The sequence below is a fragment of the Pituophis catenifer genome, unplaced genomic scaffold, assembly GCF_029215685.1.
Source record: "Pituophis catenifer annectens isolate HBS135680 unplaced genomic scaffold, rPitCat1.0.hap2 SCAF_2, whole genome shotgun sequence".
Taxonomy (NCBI): domain Eukaryota; kingdom Metazoa; phylum Chordata; class Lepidosauria; order Squamata; family Colubridae; genus Pituophis; species Pituophis catenifer.
In genome coordinates, this window is record NW_027256882.1 from 265,829,103 (window position 1) to 265,846,267 (window position 17,165).

The 17,165-nt window shown below is 35.6% G+C and overlaps 1 protein-coding gene across 2 annotated transcripts in view; it reads right to left on the reverse strand.

The window, feature by feature from the left end:
* Positions 1-17,165, reverse strand: part of CWC27 (CWC27 spliceosome associated cyclophilin) — a 104,983-nt gene that overhangs the window by 22,894 nt on the left and 64,924 nt on the right. The window contains exons 11-13 of one of the 2 annotated variants that reach the window (XM_070935859.1): positions 12,607-12,707; positions 5,563-5,669; positions 3,332-3,435 (exon numbers count right to left, since the gene is read on the reverse strand). In XM_070935859.1, the coding sequence (XP_070791960.1) occupies positions 3,332-3,435; positions 5,563-5,669; positions 12,607-12,707 (312 nt within the window). Of the gene's footprint in view, positions 1-3,331; positions 3,436-5,562; positions 5,673-12,606; positions 12,708-17,165 lie in introns of both variants that reach the window. The other variant, XM_070935858.1, reaches the window with a different exon arrangement.

Here is a 17,165-nt window from a genome sequence, read left to right on the forward strand (position 1 = left end):
GTGGGTGTGGCCAACATTTAAAAAAAACTTTTTAAAGCATTTTTTACTATCTATTCACCCGAACCGGTAGTAAAAAAATGTTTTAAAAAAGTAAAAAAAGGTTCTGATGATCGCGCGGCACAGCTGTGATCGTTGGAACCTTTTTTTTAAAAAAAAAACTTTTTAAAGCATTTTTTGCTACCGGTCGCCTGAATTGGTAGTTTTTATGACGACCGGTTAGCCCAAACTGGAGCGAACTGGTAGCATTTCACCCCTGCTGCAACCGCTCTTTGTATGTTTTTCTCTCCAGACCTTTAATAATCTTCTTTGCACTTTCCCCCCCAAAATCTCTACAACTTTTTTGTAATGTGGTGACCAAAAACTGGATGCAGTATTCCAGGTGTGATCTTACTAAGGATTTATAAAGCGGTGCTAATACTTCATGTGATTTTGATTCTATGTCTCTGTTTATACAACCACAGATCGTATTACCTCTTTTGGCTGTTGCTGCACACTGCTGGCCCATGTTTAAGTGATCGTCCAATAGGATTCCAAGGTCCCTATATCTGTATGTAATGCTCTCAAATCAATACTCCTTCAGGAAATGTGCTGAGCAGCAATGAATGAGCAAATGCCTTCATTAAAAATTCTTTGAGAAATTAAGCAACTCTCTATGTTAAAAGAGGATAACTGAAGCTATAAACATAAAAAAAAAAAAAATGAAACCCGAAGGTGTCAGGAGCACCTTTTTAATAATGGTCATGAAACTAGCTGCTGTTTATCAGCATTAGACACCTCAGTGTCAGCCAGTGCCAAGAAATGCTGAGTAAATGATGCAAATGCCATTGCTGTGCCAAATCCAGATGTGTCATGTAGCAGAGGGTCATATAGGTTTTCACAGGGCTCCATCAACAGTCCTGCAAATGTCACATTGGCATTTATGACCTGTCTTTTATATGCATTTTACATTATATAGCTGTTATAAGGAGACGAGAGCGCCATGAAGCAGACAGAAGCACTGTTGAGTTTCAGATGACAGCGGTATGTCCTAATAAGAGATTTTAAGCTTTAGAATGAAACTTTACCCTATCAAATTTGCTTTAGATCTTTTAACAATGCTTCCTCAAATGCCTCGTAAAATAGTAATGTCTGGTAGTAATTATCAAACACCATACACACTGTTTACAGTAGAGTTGTAATATTTAAAAAAATGTTTTTGCACAGAGAAGTCAAATACGTCTGAAAAGTACCCAAATGTCTGCTGTATTCTATGCCAACAGGACAATTCAGCCAAAAATGCAGAAAGAGAAGATTGCCAAATAAAAGAAAATATAACAAATTGGTAATGGCTTCTATCTTGACAGAAAATGAAAATTATACCTCAATGTGTGGCCACTCATGTGGACACAAAAGAATGTCTTACAGGCAATCATTTTATTTCAGATAACATACCCTGACAGTTGTGCAAGGCCTGCTGGCTTGATTTCACTTTCCATAAAAGCAGCAACCATACCCTACAAAATGGTTTACAATCATATAATTTATGCATCTCTCTTTCTCTCTCATTCTCTCTCTCTCTCACTCACTCAGTCACACACACAGACACACACACACTTTCAGTAAATCATCTCAAAGCACACTGCTGTAGTTTTTGAGGAGTGGGTTGGAAGTCTACACTAAAAATTCCATCGAAGTTGCCACAATTGGATCCAGCCACTCAACCTAGTTAAGGGCACTGAAGAGGGGGAAAAAAACAATTTGAATCCAAAAATATTTTTTTCTTCCCAAACCAATCTCTCAACCAAAAAATTCTTCACGCTTGTTATAGTTTTTAGGTTAGTGAAATTCCAAAAGACACAATCCAAGAAGAAGCAACTTAATCTAGAGTATACAAAATAAACTTTTATTTGTGTGCATATTCTCAGCAGTAGGCTAACTCTGATTAAGCCCTAAGATCAATATGTTGCTAAATGAATGTGCCCATGGTAAGAATCCTTGCTCTGTCTGTTTTCTTCTTCCTCGTGTGCATTGGTTCAGAAATCAGCAATGGTCATGAAACAAACAAACAAAAAAGCCAGAAAGAGAATTGACTAAATGGGTGGTGCATGAATGTGTGTGTGAGGGAGGTTTTTTTAAAGAAACTAACAGAATAAAAAGCAAAGATCTCACCCACTAATGGCAAGCACTCCTGACTCCCATAATATTTCCTATAATGCATTGTGTGTCTCAAACAGAAAAGGATTCCCTGTCCTCTTTTAGGCTTACTATATTCTTGAAAATAAACCATGGTCTGATATACACAATTTTATTTGGAAGGGGGGGGGGGTGCTATTGTTACTGGTAGTGGGTTTTTTATATATGTGTTTGTGTATGTGGGAGAAGGGGTTGTACTAGTCTTGACTCCTGTTTTCTTGGTTTGCCAGAACTGGCTTGCCACTGCTTTCTAGGCTGAAAAAAAATGACTAGCACAAGTTACCTAGCTGGCTTCATGCCTAAGCAAGGACTAGAATTCACAGTCTCCTGGTTTCTGCTGGAGTCCACTGGAGAGGATAGATTTTAATCCTATCATTCAATTTGTGTGATTAAGTTTGTAACAGTTAGGGTGGGTGAAGGGTAAACTTGCTTATAAGCTTCGCTAGTTCTGATGCAGGAAAGTTAGTTTTTTCTACACTAGTAAGGAATTGTAGTAAGGAAATGGCAATCTTATTTAGGTTTATTGAGAGTGGAGGTAGAGATGAAATCTATCCAGGGGTGAAATGTAAAATTTGTTACTACTGGTTCTGTGGGCGTGGCTTGGGAGGGGTAATATGACTGGGTGGGCGTGGCCAACTTTTTTTTTTCCAAAGCATTTTTTCTACAACCTCTTTAGCCGAAGAGGTTGCAAAAAATGCTTTGAAAAGCCTCTGACGATCCCAGCTGAGCCACGCGATCATCAGAGGCTTTTTTTTTACTTTTAAAAGCATTTTTTCAGCAGAAGAGGTTGTAGAAAAAATGCTTTAAAAAAAAAGAAAAAAAGAAGCCTCTGATGATCGTGCGGCTCAGCTGGGCATGGTGGGGGGGGGGGGGTGTAGGGATTTTTGCTACTGGTTCTCTGAAGCACCCGCCACCATCGCTACTGGATCGAGTGATCTGGTCTGAACCGGGAGCATTTCACCCCTGAATCTATCCCTTACCAGAGGAGTTTTTCTCTTTGTTAAGGAAAAAATATCCTTGCATAAAACAATATATGGTTTTATAATTAGGTTAGAGTTATTGGGGAAGAGAAAATTAAAATCCTGAAGATAAGACTATGAAAATATTTTCTATTCTGTATTTTGTACTTAAAGTTATTTTGAATTCATAAGTTTCTCACCATCCTTCATCATTCTCCACTTCAGGTTCAGGTACTTCATCTTCAGGTGTTTCTGATATTGCTTGGTTTAGCTTTGATTTGAATCGATCCAGTAACGCCAGTGTCTGGAATTAAAACATGAGGCTTAACACATGCCCAATACACTCTGTCTTACACAAAGGTGCTTTTTCAAAAGGCAACTGGATTTTCTTTGTTCTTCCTTGAAAATATTTTGTTTCTCATCCAAGAAGCTTCTTTAGTTCTAACAGTAATGGAGAATGGAAGGATTTATATTTATATAATTATATATAATTTATATAACCAGGTTTGAAAGAGAGGTCAAAGAGGTCATCTACATTAAGACTGAACAGCCCTCTCTCAACAGAGGGAGAGGCATACAACACCACAAATTTCCTGTTTACAACACAGTCCTTTCAGCAGTTCCAAGAAGGTTCCACACCCATTTGCACTATTCAAGTGACCCTGAGGACACACATAAACCTCCAAGTGGCCTCAACTGAGGACCAGATGAGGAATATAAATCCTTCCGTTCTCCACCATTCATTCAGTCAGAACTGAACAAGCTTCTTGGATGAGAAGTGAAACATTTTCAAGGAAAAACAAAACAAGTCAAGTTGCCTTTTTAAAAAAGCACCTTTGGAAAAACCATGACCTGGATGACTCAGAATCTCCACAGACATTGTGCTTTACACAGTATTAGTGTTCACAATATAGAATTTGTAAAGTGTTGTATTTTGTGGAAAAAATACTCTGAACTATATTTTTTAATGTACTTATTTTATCAAATAATTTTTTTTCTATTATTCTTCAATGAATGTAGTTCCAATGAACATTCTAGTTCTTCATTGGCTATACTGCCATACAGCTATCTGCTATATTCTATTTATATTGTAAACTATACCCTACAATACAAACATACTGTAAGGTATAGCTTATGTTTGTACACATCTTTAATGTTCCCATACAAAAATTTTCATTTATTGCAGAATTATTTGCCCATTGAATTGTGTTGCTAGGGAACATCTGATTTCACAACTTATGTTCCAAAAGAAATAATCATTTCATTCAATCAATGTATACAGGTATTAATGGTAAGGAGCCTATTCATTGCAATTATTTAAAATACTCTGTGGTCGCATATTGTCAGAAAAGATGAATAGCATTGGCGGAATGACTTTAGTGTGACATTACTAATATCCCCAGTGAGAAATCCCTCCCTTCCTGCTCAATTCCTAAAAGACTGGCATATCACTTAACTGACAAAATAGTGAAATGTTAAAAATAAAAATAAATAGCAGCTTGTTTTCTTGGTGATCGCTATCAATGTGCAAAAATCTTAAAAGAAATGCAGGTGGTACTTGGTGACAGGGCAGCCAAGGACTATCATATTAAGTGTACAAAGATGCAATATGTAGGATTTAACTACTATATACACCTGCATCTGTTCAACATACTACAGAAAATCCACAGAGGATTCAGTGGCTGTTGGAGACTGTATCTATATCATGGAAGTTGGACATACAACAGAGAGAGTTTGCCAATGGCTTATTAGTCTGATGAAATATTCTCCTCTATAAACAGCAGCACGTGCTGAATCAGGTACAAGTAAATTGCAAAGTATAACTGTAACTAAGAAAAGACATTTTCATATATTCGCCTATTGAAATATTGCTAGCAAGGCCTCATGTATTCAGAAGGTGCCCCTTACCATTGCAGAGATGACAGTGACTGTGTCTGTCACTGAAAGATAATTTATCACCACAAACAAAACACATCCAAAAAGAAGAAACTGAACTTGAGTTTATGAACCAGCAATCATTAGAGTGGGCTTTGAAAGAGGTAGACATCTACTAAAACACTTTCACTAGCTGTAAAACAAGTTTTGAATATAGCTCTGTGAAGATGCGGTATAATGTTTAAAAAGGATAACAAATAATTCCAGGCTTCTACTTTCACTATTCTGCTATGGTGTCAAGATCATAGATTTATTAATATGATTTAAAATTAATGTAAGCATTCAGCGCACAAATTAAATTGTAAAGAAAAAGATGAAATAAAACTAAGCTCCTCTCTCTCCCTCCTTTATAATGTAGAATAACAGACTTGCCTTAGATATTTCTGTGAATGTAGAAATGGAGTTAGATTATTTGGTTCTGTCTAATCTTGTTTTGCAAGTGAAAGATGATATTAAATTAAAGTCTTTTTTCTTTTTTAGTAAATATGACACTTACTTGTTCTTCACGAGAGGTTCCTTTCTTTGGCTGATGCTTTCTCAATTCCTCATATTTCTTCTTTTCTTCAAGATATTCTGCAACAATGCTATTTGGAGCAGCTTCCTCTTCTCCATTTAGAAACAAAAGAAAACACACATTTTATTCAAAAATAATTGTGATACTTAAGTTTACATTAGTCATTTTACATATACATCTTAATCCCAAAAGTGCTTTTTCAAAAGGCAACTGGACTTTTTTCTTGAAGATGTTTAGCTTCTTATCCAAGAAGCTTCTTCAGGTCTGACCAAATGGTGGAGGATTATAGTATTTATATTCCTTGCAGTGATCTGCTCATTTGCATTCTTTCTGAAAGTCGTTGAGGCCACTTGAAAGTTTATCTGTGCCCTCAGGGCCACCTGAATAATGCAAATGGGTGTGAAACCTTCTTGGAACTGCTGAAAGGATTGTATTGTAAATAGGAGATAGGTGGTATCAGATCTCTCCCCTTCTGTTGAGAGACGGCTGTTCAATCTTAATAAATGGCCTCTTTGATCCCTCTTTCAAAACAGCAGTCCTCCCTGTCCAGAATATGGTCTTTGTTGCCTTCAAAAGAATGACCTTTGTTTTTCAAATGCAGATGGACTACTGAATCTTGTCCTGATGGGTTTGATCTCCTATGTTGTGCCATGCGTTTATGAAGGTTGTTTTGTTTCTCCAATGCACAGATCTGTACATGTCTCATAGCACTGAACTGCATATATCACATTGCTCAGTTTGTGTCTGGATGTTTTATTCTTGGGGTGGACAAGCTTCTGCCTTAGTGTATATGGTGTTGGTTGAAAATCCTCCTGAGCTTATTCATTCCATATGTTGCAGGAATATCGGAAAAGCTCAGGAGGATTTTCAACCAACACAATATACAGATCCACTTCAAACCCAAAAATAAAGTCTAGTTGGCTTTTGAAAAAGCACTTTGGGGACAACCATGACCTGGATGACTGAGAATCTCCACAGACATACACATCTTATAAAATATTAACTTATTTAACAGTGAAACCTTATGCAAGTTTATTCAGAAGACTCCAGTTTGACAAACTGAAATCCAGGCAATTAACAAATGCCTGTAATCAGTGTAAAACAGTCATTATTGGTTTAGAATTTCTAGAATCATGCAACCATCAATATTCTGTGGATAATACCGTGTTTCCCCGAAAATACGACCTACCCCAAAAGTAAGTCCTAGCTTGATTTTTACATGTGTATCCAATATAAGCCCTACCCCCCAAAATAAGCCCTAATTAAGACCCCGCCCACTCCAGGGTGCATGGGTAAAAATTAAGCTAGGGTGGGGATGGAGCTGCCCTACTACTTATCTTTGGACAGTTGCATCCAGGCCTTGCACACTCCGACACCTGCCTTGCGGGCCCATTTCTTCTGCAGCCAACAAGGCATTCCTGAAGGCCTTTGTAGCTGATAACAGAGCTCCGGATCGATCCGGAGCTCTGTTATCGGCTGCAGAGGACTTAATGAAAGCCTTGCTGGCAGCAGAAGTTCCTTAAGGCCTGTGACAGTGAAAAGGAGGCCGGGGGGGGAGGTGATGCCCGCAAGTGAGCCCCCCCGCCCGAAAATAAGACCTGATGCCTCTTTTGGTGGCAAAAAATATAAAACAGGCAGGCACATGTGCACATAGGCACACACACACACATTCTCCCAGATAAGCCAAAGAGGAAACACAGCCAGCTGTGGCTAATATAATAAAGTATAATATTGTATTATATTATCTACATTAACAGAAACTTGCAAATCTGAAAGTACAATCTCCTACTATTTTCTTTATAGTCTGAGAAGGTCCCTTCTCAGGGAGGGTCCCTTCTGAGCTCTGTCTATTATGTAGCTGCAGGCTGAGTTCCCTAGGCAATATTTCTTTGCCCTACTTTCGGGGTGGATTTGATTTAAATCAAGTCGATTTAAATCACGATTTAAATAATGATTTAAATCACTAGTAAAAAGGCTTGATTTAAATCAACTTGATTTAAATCATAATTTTTAAAGAGTAACTGTCATCTTTGTCCTGCAGCAGCTCTGACCCGCTGTTGACTCACCAACAGTCCTAATATTGCAGAATATATAACCTCATGCTACATAACTAAGCTCCATGCTGAATAAACTAAATTATTAATGTATCTTAAAGAGAAAACTATCTTTAGATAAGACTTCAACAGGAAAGGGAAACTTGAGGACTAGATACACTTCACCAAAACTTCACCAAACAGCCAAACTGTGGAACAGATTGTCTGAGTTGAGTACAAATTCGTAGACAGTATAGAAATTTTTTAAAACACAGCTAGTCAGTCAATGATGTTGATCTAACAGGCCAACTTTTGCTTCCAAATGTGTTTCTATCCTAAAATAGGCCTGAATCCAAATTGAAGTACATTCCGCTTATGAAGATTTTAGAATCCATCATCTATTTCTGTATATGTTCTACTTGCTATTTTTTCATGAACCTCAAAAGCACTTTTATTTAAAGAAGTATTGACAAATGTTTCAATAAATTTGTTCTTGTGCTATGAAATTGTTCTTGGTTTTTTAGCTGAATCCTTTTTTTCTTTTCTGTCTTAAATAGAGGTTGTTTTGACTAATTAGAGAAAATAGTCTACATATTTTCCCCCAAGCAATAATTTCTGAGCAGCAGATAGAATGTTCCCTTCTCCAGCCAGTTAGCAGAAATTACCAAATTGGAGTAACAAGAAAAGATCGTAACAAGAGTTTGAGGATGTCTGTCAGCTAGATAGTATTAGTACAAACAAAACTAATGAGACAATATGCAAAGACCTTAAAGGTTGAATAAGAGTCCCCTAAATGATGACTATATTTAAGATAAAATTCTATAACCCAGTTCACCCTACAGGTCATTGTTCAATAATACACACACAAAATTTAGGAACTAAATTTTAAAAAGTAAGAAAAATACAAATGTAATATAATGCAATTCATTTAAAAAGGGTGATAAGTACTTAACAGGAAATCACATGGTTACATTAAAACTAGCACTAGATCATACAGATAAGAAACAAATGCTTTCTTCTTCCTTTATCTGCAAGATGAGATTTCCTGCTTTCAGTAATACTTTATCTTAATCTAAATTACTCTTTTATTTAGTGCTCATGATTAGCCCTACAGATTGTTGAATGACTTCAGGACTTGCCTTTTTTAGCAAGACTATTGTACTTTAATATTCAGGAATAACTACTGACAGCTTTCCTGCTTAAATCCTGTTATTGTACCTGAAAAAACCACAAATGAACACAATAATGAGAAGTGCATTTCCTCCTCCTATTACAAATTAGATATAAAAAATATTTGACACCTAATATTGCGCTTCTGCTGTTCTGATCTCTAACTTAACTGCTATGGAAATTTAGAAACTAAAGTTGCTTTTAAAATATTTGCACTTCATAAGATATTTAAAAATTTTTTTTTTAACAATATTGCTTTCTGATTTTATGGGTAAGAATACAATAGTGTTCTATACAACACAGACATATTTCAAAGGAATGACATTATTGATGGGCCAAAATATGGTAACCAAGTAGTAAGAACATGTATTAACTATATGCTCGCATCTAATAGGCAGATTGTGATCTGCCTCCAGACACTTGTTTTCCTCACATATACATTTTATATGTAATAATCTAATGGGACAGTGTTGACAAGTAGTGAATCAGTGCCATTTTTTTTCTACAAAGAAAATGTGAAATTACTGCTGGCCCAAGAATATTTTCTTTAAAAAAAAAACCCAAGGAAATAATACACAATGATTGTTAGGAAAAATACCATTATATTTAGTTTTAAAGTGCATCACAGTAGCTTTGAGGTCAAGGGACTCATAAAACTCAAAATTAATAGCAGAATAAATGGCAGAAACTTAGACAATGTATCAGGATGTGCAATAATAAAACTATATAATTGAAAAGAATAAGTAATCTGATTACAGTAAAATATTTGTAGTTGGTTATGCAACTGCACACATCTCCATGCATTAATTGGCACATTTAAACCAGGACAATGGTTGTACCATAAAAAGAGAGCTTGGGGAAGGAAGCTGTAAAATAAGAAAGCATTTCAGTTATTCGGCTTGAAAGTAGACTTGCATCTAGATATTTATCATTTTATAACTTAACCATAGTAATGAATATTGCTATTATTGCAGTAATCCAATGTATGAATAACGAACAGTCTTGTAGCTAACAAAGATTATTCTGAATGTTTTGTTCCGGTTAAAGGTAGCATTGAAACATTCTTATGAATAATATCAATATGGGAAACATAAAAGTGCATTTTGCAGTGCTTTTATTCCACAATTCTAATGGATTATGGAATATTTCCCCAAAGTTCAGGGGATGTGTTTGAAGAAACAAGTCAGTTCTGATTTTGGTGCAAACCAAGGAAAGTGGCCAGGGGCCACTGTTGTAAACATGCATAAAATAAAAGGCGAGCTTTTTTTAACAGTATTAATAAAATTTATTGCAGGATCTCTCTGTCTTTGTCACCTATCTTTGATCATCTCCAAAAGACACCACATATCTGACTTTATCTTTCTATATATTGTTGAGACAGCATTTCATGCCTTTCATGGACATAATCTAGTAAAACACAGTAATTGAAAATGTTGCTCAATATTCAAACATATTGATAGTTCTGTTCAGATTTTGTTGAAACATAGAAAATGGATGGCAGGAAAAAACCTTGTGGTTTATTGAGTCTGCCCTTTGAGGTTTTTATTTCATTTTACATTTTTGTTGGTTAATGGACCTGTGTTTATCCCAAGCTTCTTATATCTATTCAACAAATATTCAACAAATGTTGAATTTTACTCTTTGCCTTTATTCCCAAAACTCAAATTGCTTTTACCCTACATTTTTGCAATTCACAACAGAGATGTTGTTTTGATAATGCACCAAAAAAGGGAACTGGCTAAGGAATAGAACATTTGTTTAAGGAATAAAACATTTGTTTAAATCTTTATTTGTATAGGATTCAGCTTTATTGGATGCTAATTTGAAACAAACACTTATATTCAAAGCCACAAGAGAATGGTTTAGAAATATAATTTAGAGACGTTTCTAAGCAAACAAATAAATCTACCATATTTTGGATCAACCAGGTCAACAAAGCAATTCAGACTAATTTATGGCAAGCCATTACAAGAAGAAAAAAACAGAATAAAACAAGTATATCCTCACTACTGTACATAAATGGGAAAAGGCTGTGCTATTGAATTTGTGCCCAGTGTTAACAGATATTCCAGCTGAATTGCCAAAATAACTGGAGAAGAATCCCGCATGAACCCTGGAACCACCAGTACTTTACTAAACCTTCTGTATTTCTCTTTCTTATGATCCAATACGGTGCTTTGGGGCATTCTCTTCCGCTGGTTGCCAGAAATTTCTCTTTTTAGTTTAAGAATTCAAATGATAGAATTGTTTCTATCTTTTTCATGTATCCATTTCCATTGGATAGACTATAGCCGTGATGGCGAACCTGTGGTACGTGTGCCACAGGTGGCACGTGGAGCCGTATCTGTGGGCATGCGAGTGTTGTCCTACCTCAGCTCCAGCATGCATGCGCGAACTGGCCAGCTGATTTTTGGGCCTTCTGGGCCCACTGGAAGCCAGGAAATGGGCCATTTCTGGCCTACGGAGGGCCTCCGGGGTATGGGGAAGGCCGTTTTTGCCCTTCCCATGCTCCTAGAAAGCCTCTGGAGTCTGGGGAGGGCGAAAAAACGGGCCTACCGGGCCCACCGTGCCATCACGTGCCAAAAGCAGGGTGAGCAGAGGGGGTGGATGGGTCACATGCGCATGCGTGGGGGGGCGGGGGGTGTGGGGCATTGAATTATGGGTGTGGGCATGTGTGTGCATGACCCCCCTGCGCTCCCCTCACTTTTGGCACAGTGGCAAAAAGGTTAGCCATCACTGGACTATAGTCTATCTGCATCTGCTTTTTTCTTGCCTCCTATAGCACAAGATCGCCAGTCTTCACTGTTTACTTGTATAATGTCAGTATGTTAGACATAAGACTATAATAACAACAGTAATGGCTTCTTTAGGTTTACTGTGAACATAAAGGTAAAGGTTCCCCCTGTGAGTATGTGTAGAGCTTATTCTTATTTTTTTTTCTTTTTACTCAAACAAAAACAGGAAGACATACATTATCATAATTATCACTATAATATCCAGGATCTATATTCTTGATGCAATAGATCAAAATTTGTAAACCTGTAAAAACTAGTCTAAAGCTGGCTTGCTGTTTTTACTTTCTGCATGAAGGAATAAGCAAAGTAGAAACAATTGGGCTTATTTGTACTAGCATGCTACTGATGAACAAGAAGTCAGATGAAATAAAAATGTGTGCTTTCCCCTTCCCCCCACTTAGGTTGTGTCTAATTGCTGATTCGACTTTCAAAAATATATCTTTAATACATCTGTTAAGTTTCAATGTACCACAGTACTCATAATTTTCAAGAGATGGTATAAATACCATCAATAACCTCACCATTTAAATTAGATTCATGAGGTTTTTTTCTTTTTTTAAAAAAATCAGATTGTTTAGCTGCAGTATTATAAAACAACAAAAACAGAAAAGAGTAATGAACATAATATTTGATGTCTCCTGTTGTTGCATTAGCAAAATATACTTAAGCAATTGAAATTGGGAATCAATTTAACTGTTGAAGAAGATAACAGGCAAGGAATGAGCCGCACATTACATGAGAATGTGATGCTCTCCTAGGGGGTTTGAAAGCATAGTCACATCTATAGTAACTATCATTACTTAATTAAGTAACAGAATTTCCTCCCCCCTTCCCCTGCTAATACATGTTTGCTGAAACCTATGATTCTAGGGAGGCAAAACTCAGTTTACCTAACTCATATAGAATAAGTTTTTCTTAAACGAAGTCGAACAATATTTCTTAATAGCTTAACACCATGCTTTATAAGGAAATGTATCCTATTTATTAGAATATGATTGCAAGAAGTGATACTTTGCTTCATCTTTTACCTTCAGATTGATCCTCTTTCACTTTTGAGGGATTTTCTTTCATTTGCTTTGCCTTTATTAGTTCACGTTTCAACTGGCGAACTTCCTTTCGTAGTTCCTCACTGCACAGAACAATGTTTAGACAAATTAAATTTTCTTTAAAAAATTAAGTCAGAGGAAAATAGACACAAAATTAATAGTTGACGAATCTGTATTCAGACATGATAATCATAATTTGATTCTGTCAATTGTCTTCAGCCTACACAATTTCAAAAGTTGTATAGGCAGAAACTCTGCTAATATAACAGGAAATCGAACTGTTAATTGAAGAAAAAATCTTAACTGGACATTATAAAAGGTTCTGAACTTCACTAAGTCCCAGCCAGTAAAATTTTTCTGGTGCTTTTTTAAACTGAAGCAACCAAGCAACTGTTCTGGTAGATTACAATCACCATTAAAATACCTCTTTCATTTTGATCCTTATGAATTGACTATTTAACATATTACTTAAATATAGGATTATCACCAAACATACTAATGAGTATTTCCCAGTGGATACTTTGAAGTGGAATATGTGAATATATTGTAGAATATATCTTACATCTGCTCCTAGAAAGACAACCTTGGATTACAGGCTGCAATAGCTTCAAAGATTTTTACAAAATGGTCTGGCACTCCAATTCCAAAATTCATTTACAAAAATAACCAAATCACAGAAGTAAAATTTCCTAGTAATTACTAAGGAAACCAAAGGAAAAGGGCATGTCGGCCTTTATTATATACAAATAAAAATGAACTTTTAGCACCAAATAAAAAAATAGCAACAGCAATCTCAGGTGGCTGTTCCTATTATCTTTATCTTCATCTTCACCTACCATGTTTTTAGTTTCAATTGTATGTATGTTCAATCTAGGCAATCCTTTTGTTCCCTCTTTTACTTTCCAATACTAAGAGTTGTTTTCTAGTGAAAGCTCTCTAAGGTCTCAGTATTTATACATATTGGAATCTGCAAACTAGTTTATGAAATCTCACAAAAAGCAGAATTCAAAGTCAATTTTAAAAAAATCAACAGAAGCTATAAAGTGAAGGGATACAGGTATGATGGGGAAGCTATCTTGTTAATCCCAGGTATTTTGTTGAATACAATACAGAGGCTTCTGTATTGTTGTCTATTCTATGCTGGGATCTTCTATGGGTAAACTAATGACCTCACATCCAGAGATTATCAGTCTGGATAATTCATTCAGAATTTACCACTATAGAGTTAAAGAGCATTACTCAAGAGCAGGCAGCCAAATCTGAAATAATAGATGCATTAAAGGGCATTGTCAGTGCTGTGAGGTTAAGCTAACACAGCACATTCCAGGATTAGCTCTGACTGTAGCTATTTGCTCTAAATTTTCATAATGGTAATTCAACTTCATTTTAATAAATAGAAGCAACAATGACAAAATGAGACTTAAACAAAAGATTTGCATTTCTTTTCTTATTTGAAACTGAATACTTATAAGAAGCTATGTTATCCTTAGATGACATCAGTGGCATATTTTATTAATTATCAAAGAGCCAAAATAATAACTTGCAGGAATAAAAATAGAAGTCATTAAGCTGTCTAGGCAAAAAAAAAAAAAATGCTGGGTGGAAATCTAATGCTGCAGGTTTATGTGTATTTACTAGGGGAATAAGCCAAACTCAACTCAAATGGGATTTTCTTCTGAGTAAGCATGCATATGACTGCATATACACGCTAACATTGCTTTTTCTTTGTGGGTGTGAAACAGCACTGTGGATTTATTGACATAGGCTTTAAACCACTCACTCCCCAGCCACAGGAAATCACTGAAATTGCATTTCTCTGAGGAGGTCCCAATATCTCAACAAAATGTCAGCACTCCCAACATTCTTTCTTAGAATGCTGACTGCAACATTTGCATATCTGTAGTGTACATTTACTCTTATAAAGTATTTACAGCACAACTCAAATAGAAAATGATGATTTTTCAATGCATTCAGCTTGCACCAACCTCAATGAAATACAGGTAAGTCCTCAATTTATGACTATGATAGAGCCCAAAATTTTCATTGCTGAGTGAGACATTTGTTAGATGAGTTTTGCCCCGTTTTACGACCTTGCCTCAGTTGTTACGTGAATCACTGCAGTTGTTAAGTTAGTAATCCAGTTTTTAAGTGAATCTGGCTTTCCTATTGATTTTCCTTGTCAGAAGGTCGCAAAAGATGATCACATGACCTTGAGACACAGCAATAGTAATAAATATGAGTCAGTTGCTAAGTGTCTGAATTTTGATCACATGATCATGTGGGTACTGCAAAGGTCATTAACTGTGAAAAATGGTCTTAAGTCACCATTATAACTTTGAATTGTCATTAAATGAACTGTTGTAAGTCGAAGACTACCTGTATGTTAAGGTGTCATTGATTTGTATTGTAATGTTACTTACCTGCTTAAATTCTTCCTGAAAATTATCTGAAATTGAAATTATAGCTATTGACAAGGTTGTGTTTTTATTTTGAGGAACTTCCTTCATGATTTCTCATACATTTAATATTTTGTGCAGAACAATTAAACGTTACTGATTTAATCAGTGGTTTAATACACTCTTTTGAAGCTTGATGTTTTTGAGAAACAATAAAAATATTCGGTTACTATTACTTCAAGTATACCTTCAATAGGACTCATAGTTTGACTAGGAGAGAAAGTTCATGTTGATTATCAGCTCTACAAACATTTTCTTCTTTTAATTTAATTAAGGAAATATAGATCCTGGGAATATGAATCGGTTGTTAACTGCACAAACAATTAAGTCAAGTGTGCGCTTGATTTGGGATGTTGTGAGAGAAGCCACTTAACTATTAACTCATTTCCCCTATCAAAATCATACTTGTTGTATAGGAGATTGTTTATTAACTCTACAAACACTTTCTTTTAAAATTTATTTAATTAAATGTAGATGTTGGGAAGATGAATAGATTAATTGCACAAACACCCCAGTCAAGTGTGTTCCTGGGCTAAGATATTGGAAGAGAATAATTTCTTAACTATTACCCCATTTCCCCTTTCAAGAACATATTTGATTTGTATATTCCAGCAGAGAACAGTCAGGGACTGTTGATTATAAAAATTAACCTCTGTATTGAGAATGTATAGGTATATGCATAAAAATTTAACATACTGCTCTCAGACATAATGCACAAAACCAATATATCAAATATATTGTTCCAGTTTAATGAAGAATTATATTTCATTAAAATGCACAAACATTTGAAAAATGCAGTCAGGAACCTTCTGAGCATTATACATTTGGTTGTACTTTCCTCATAATTGTTTCATTATTGCAAATAATAAAGCAAAGTGAATCATGATTAAGAGGTAAATTTTTTGGATATATGTCATGGAAGAAAAGCTGGTACTTTTTTCTTTGTAGACATCAGCACATGCAAAAATTAAAAGCTCTATGACGTAGGTTGGGCTGAAAGAGTCCAATTGGCTCAGATTTAACCAATAAACATGAATGATGACAAACCTAAAGCTGGGACTCACCAGTACTGTCCAACATCTTAATTACCACACTGACTATTTTAGTATCTTATTTATTATTTTAATAAAACTCATCCATTGGATAAAGAATATGGCTTTTAACTGGGGGAAAAGTGTAAAGATTATACTGCCAGCTATTTGAGAATATTTTTTTTAAGTGTAAAAAAAAAAAGTATTTGAACTGTATATGTGTGTTGATACATCTGCAATATCTATTGTTCACTATATTCTGGATTATTGTAATGAATTCAAGATTAAACCTTTACCATTATCTACAAGAATAAAAGTTACCAAATACTTTCCCGGTATGCATCTTCCTGTGGAGTTTCTAAGAACAAGTGCCATAGCAAATTTTGGCTTACTGTGTATAAGTGTATTGCTTTTACATTTTTACAAAACAGGCCTTATTATTTTCCTGCAGAATAAGTGTTTTGGATTATTTGATTATTTGGATTATTTATTAAGTGCTGTTACTGCATATTTTAATGTTTTTCTTGATACAGCTCATGCAGCAAACATAACAAAACAAAAACAAAAGTATATCCTTCTCCTGAGTTTCAAATAACCATACCCAACCGACATGACTAGCAAATGGGTATAGAGATTGTAGAGCAAAGTCTATGCCACTCCAAAACTAGACTTGTCTCAAAGACAAGATCCCACACATAAATTCTACACTAAAATGAGCAAAAATATTAACCCAGAAACTGGATTGCTAAGATTTCACATCAAAATCCCTCAAATGTTGCTAAAGATTTTACATTAATTGCCTATCACGCTAAACAGAGACTTGCCACCAAGGTTGTGCATATGGCTGACTTCAGCAGATTGGGGCATGAAGCCTCTCCCTAACCCAATCCTCCTAACATTCATTGCTTCAGACTTTATTATCTCTACTAGCTGTCTGCTGACAGAATGTCTTACTCAACAGGTCTCACCTTTGACTAGTTCAGATTCATTGGCAGGCTAAGAAGACTTACTCTAGAACTTGAAGAATGTCTTTGTCTTTGCTATTCGGTAAATA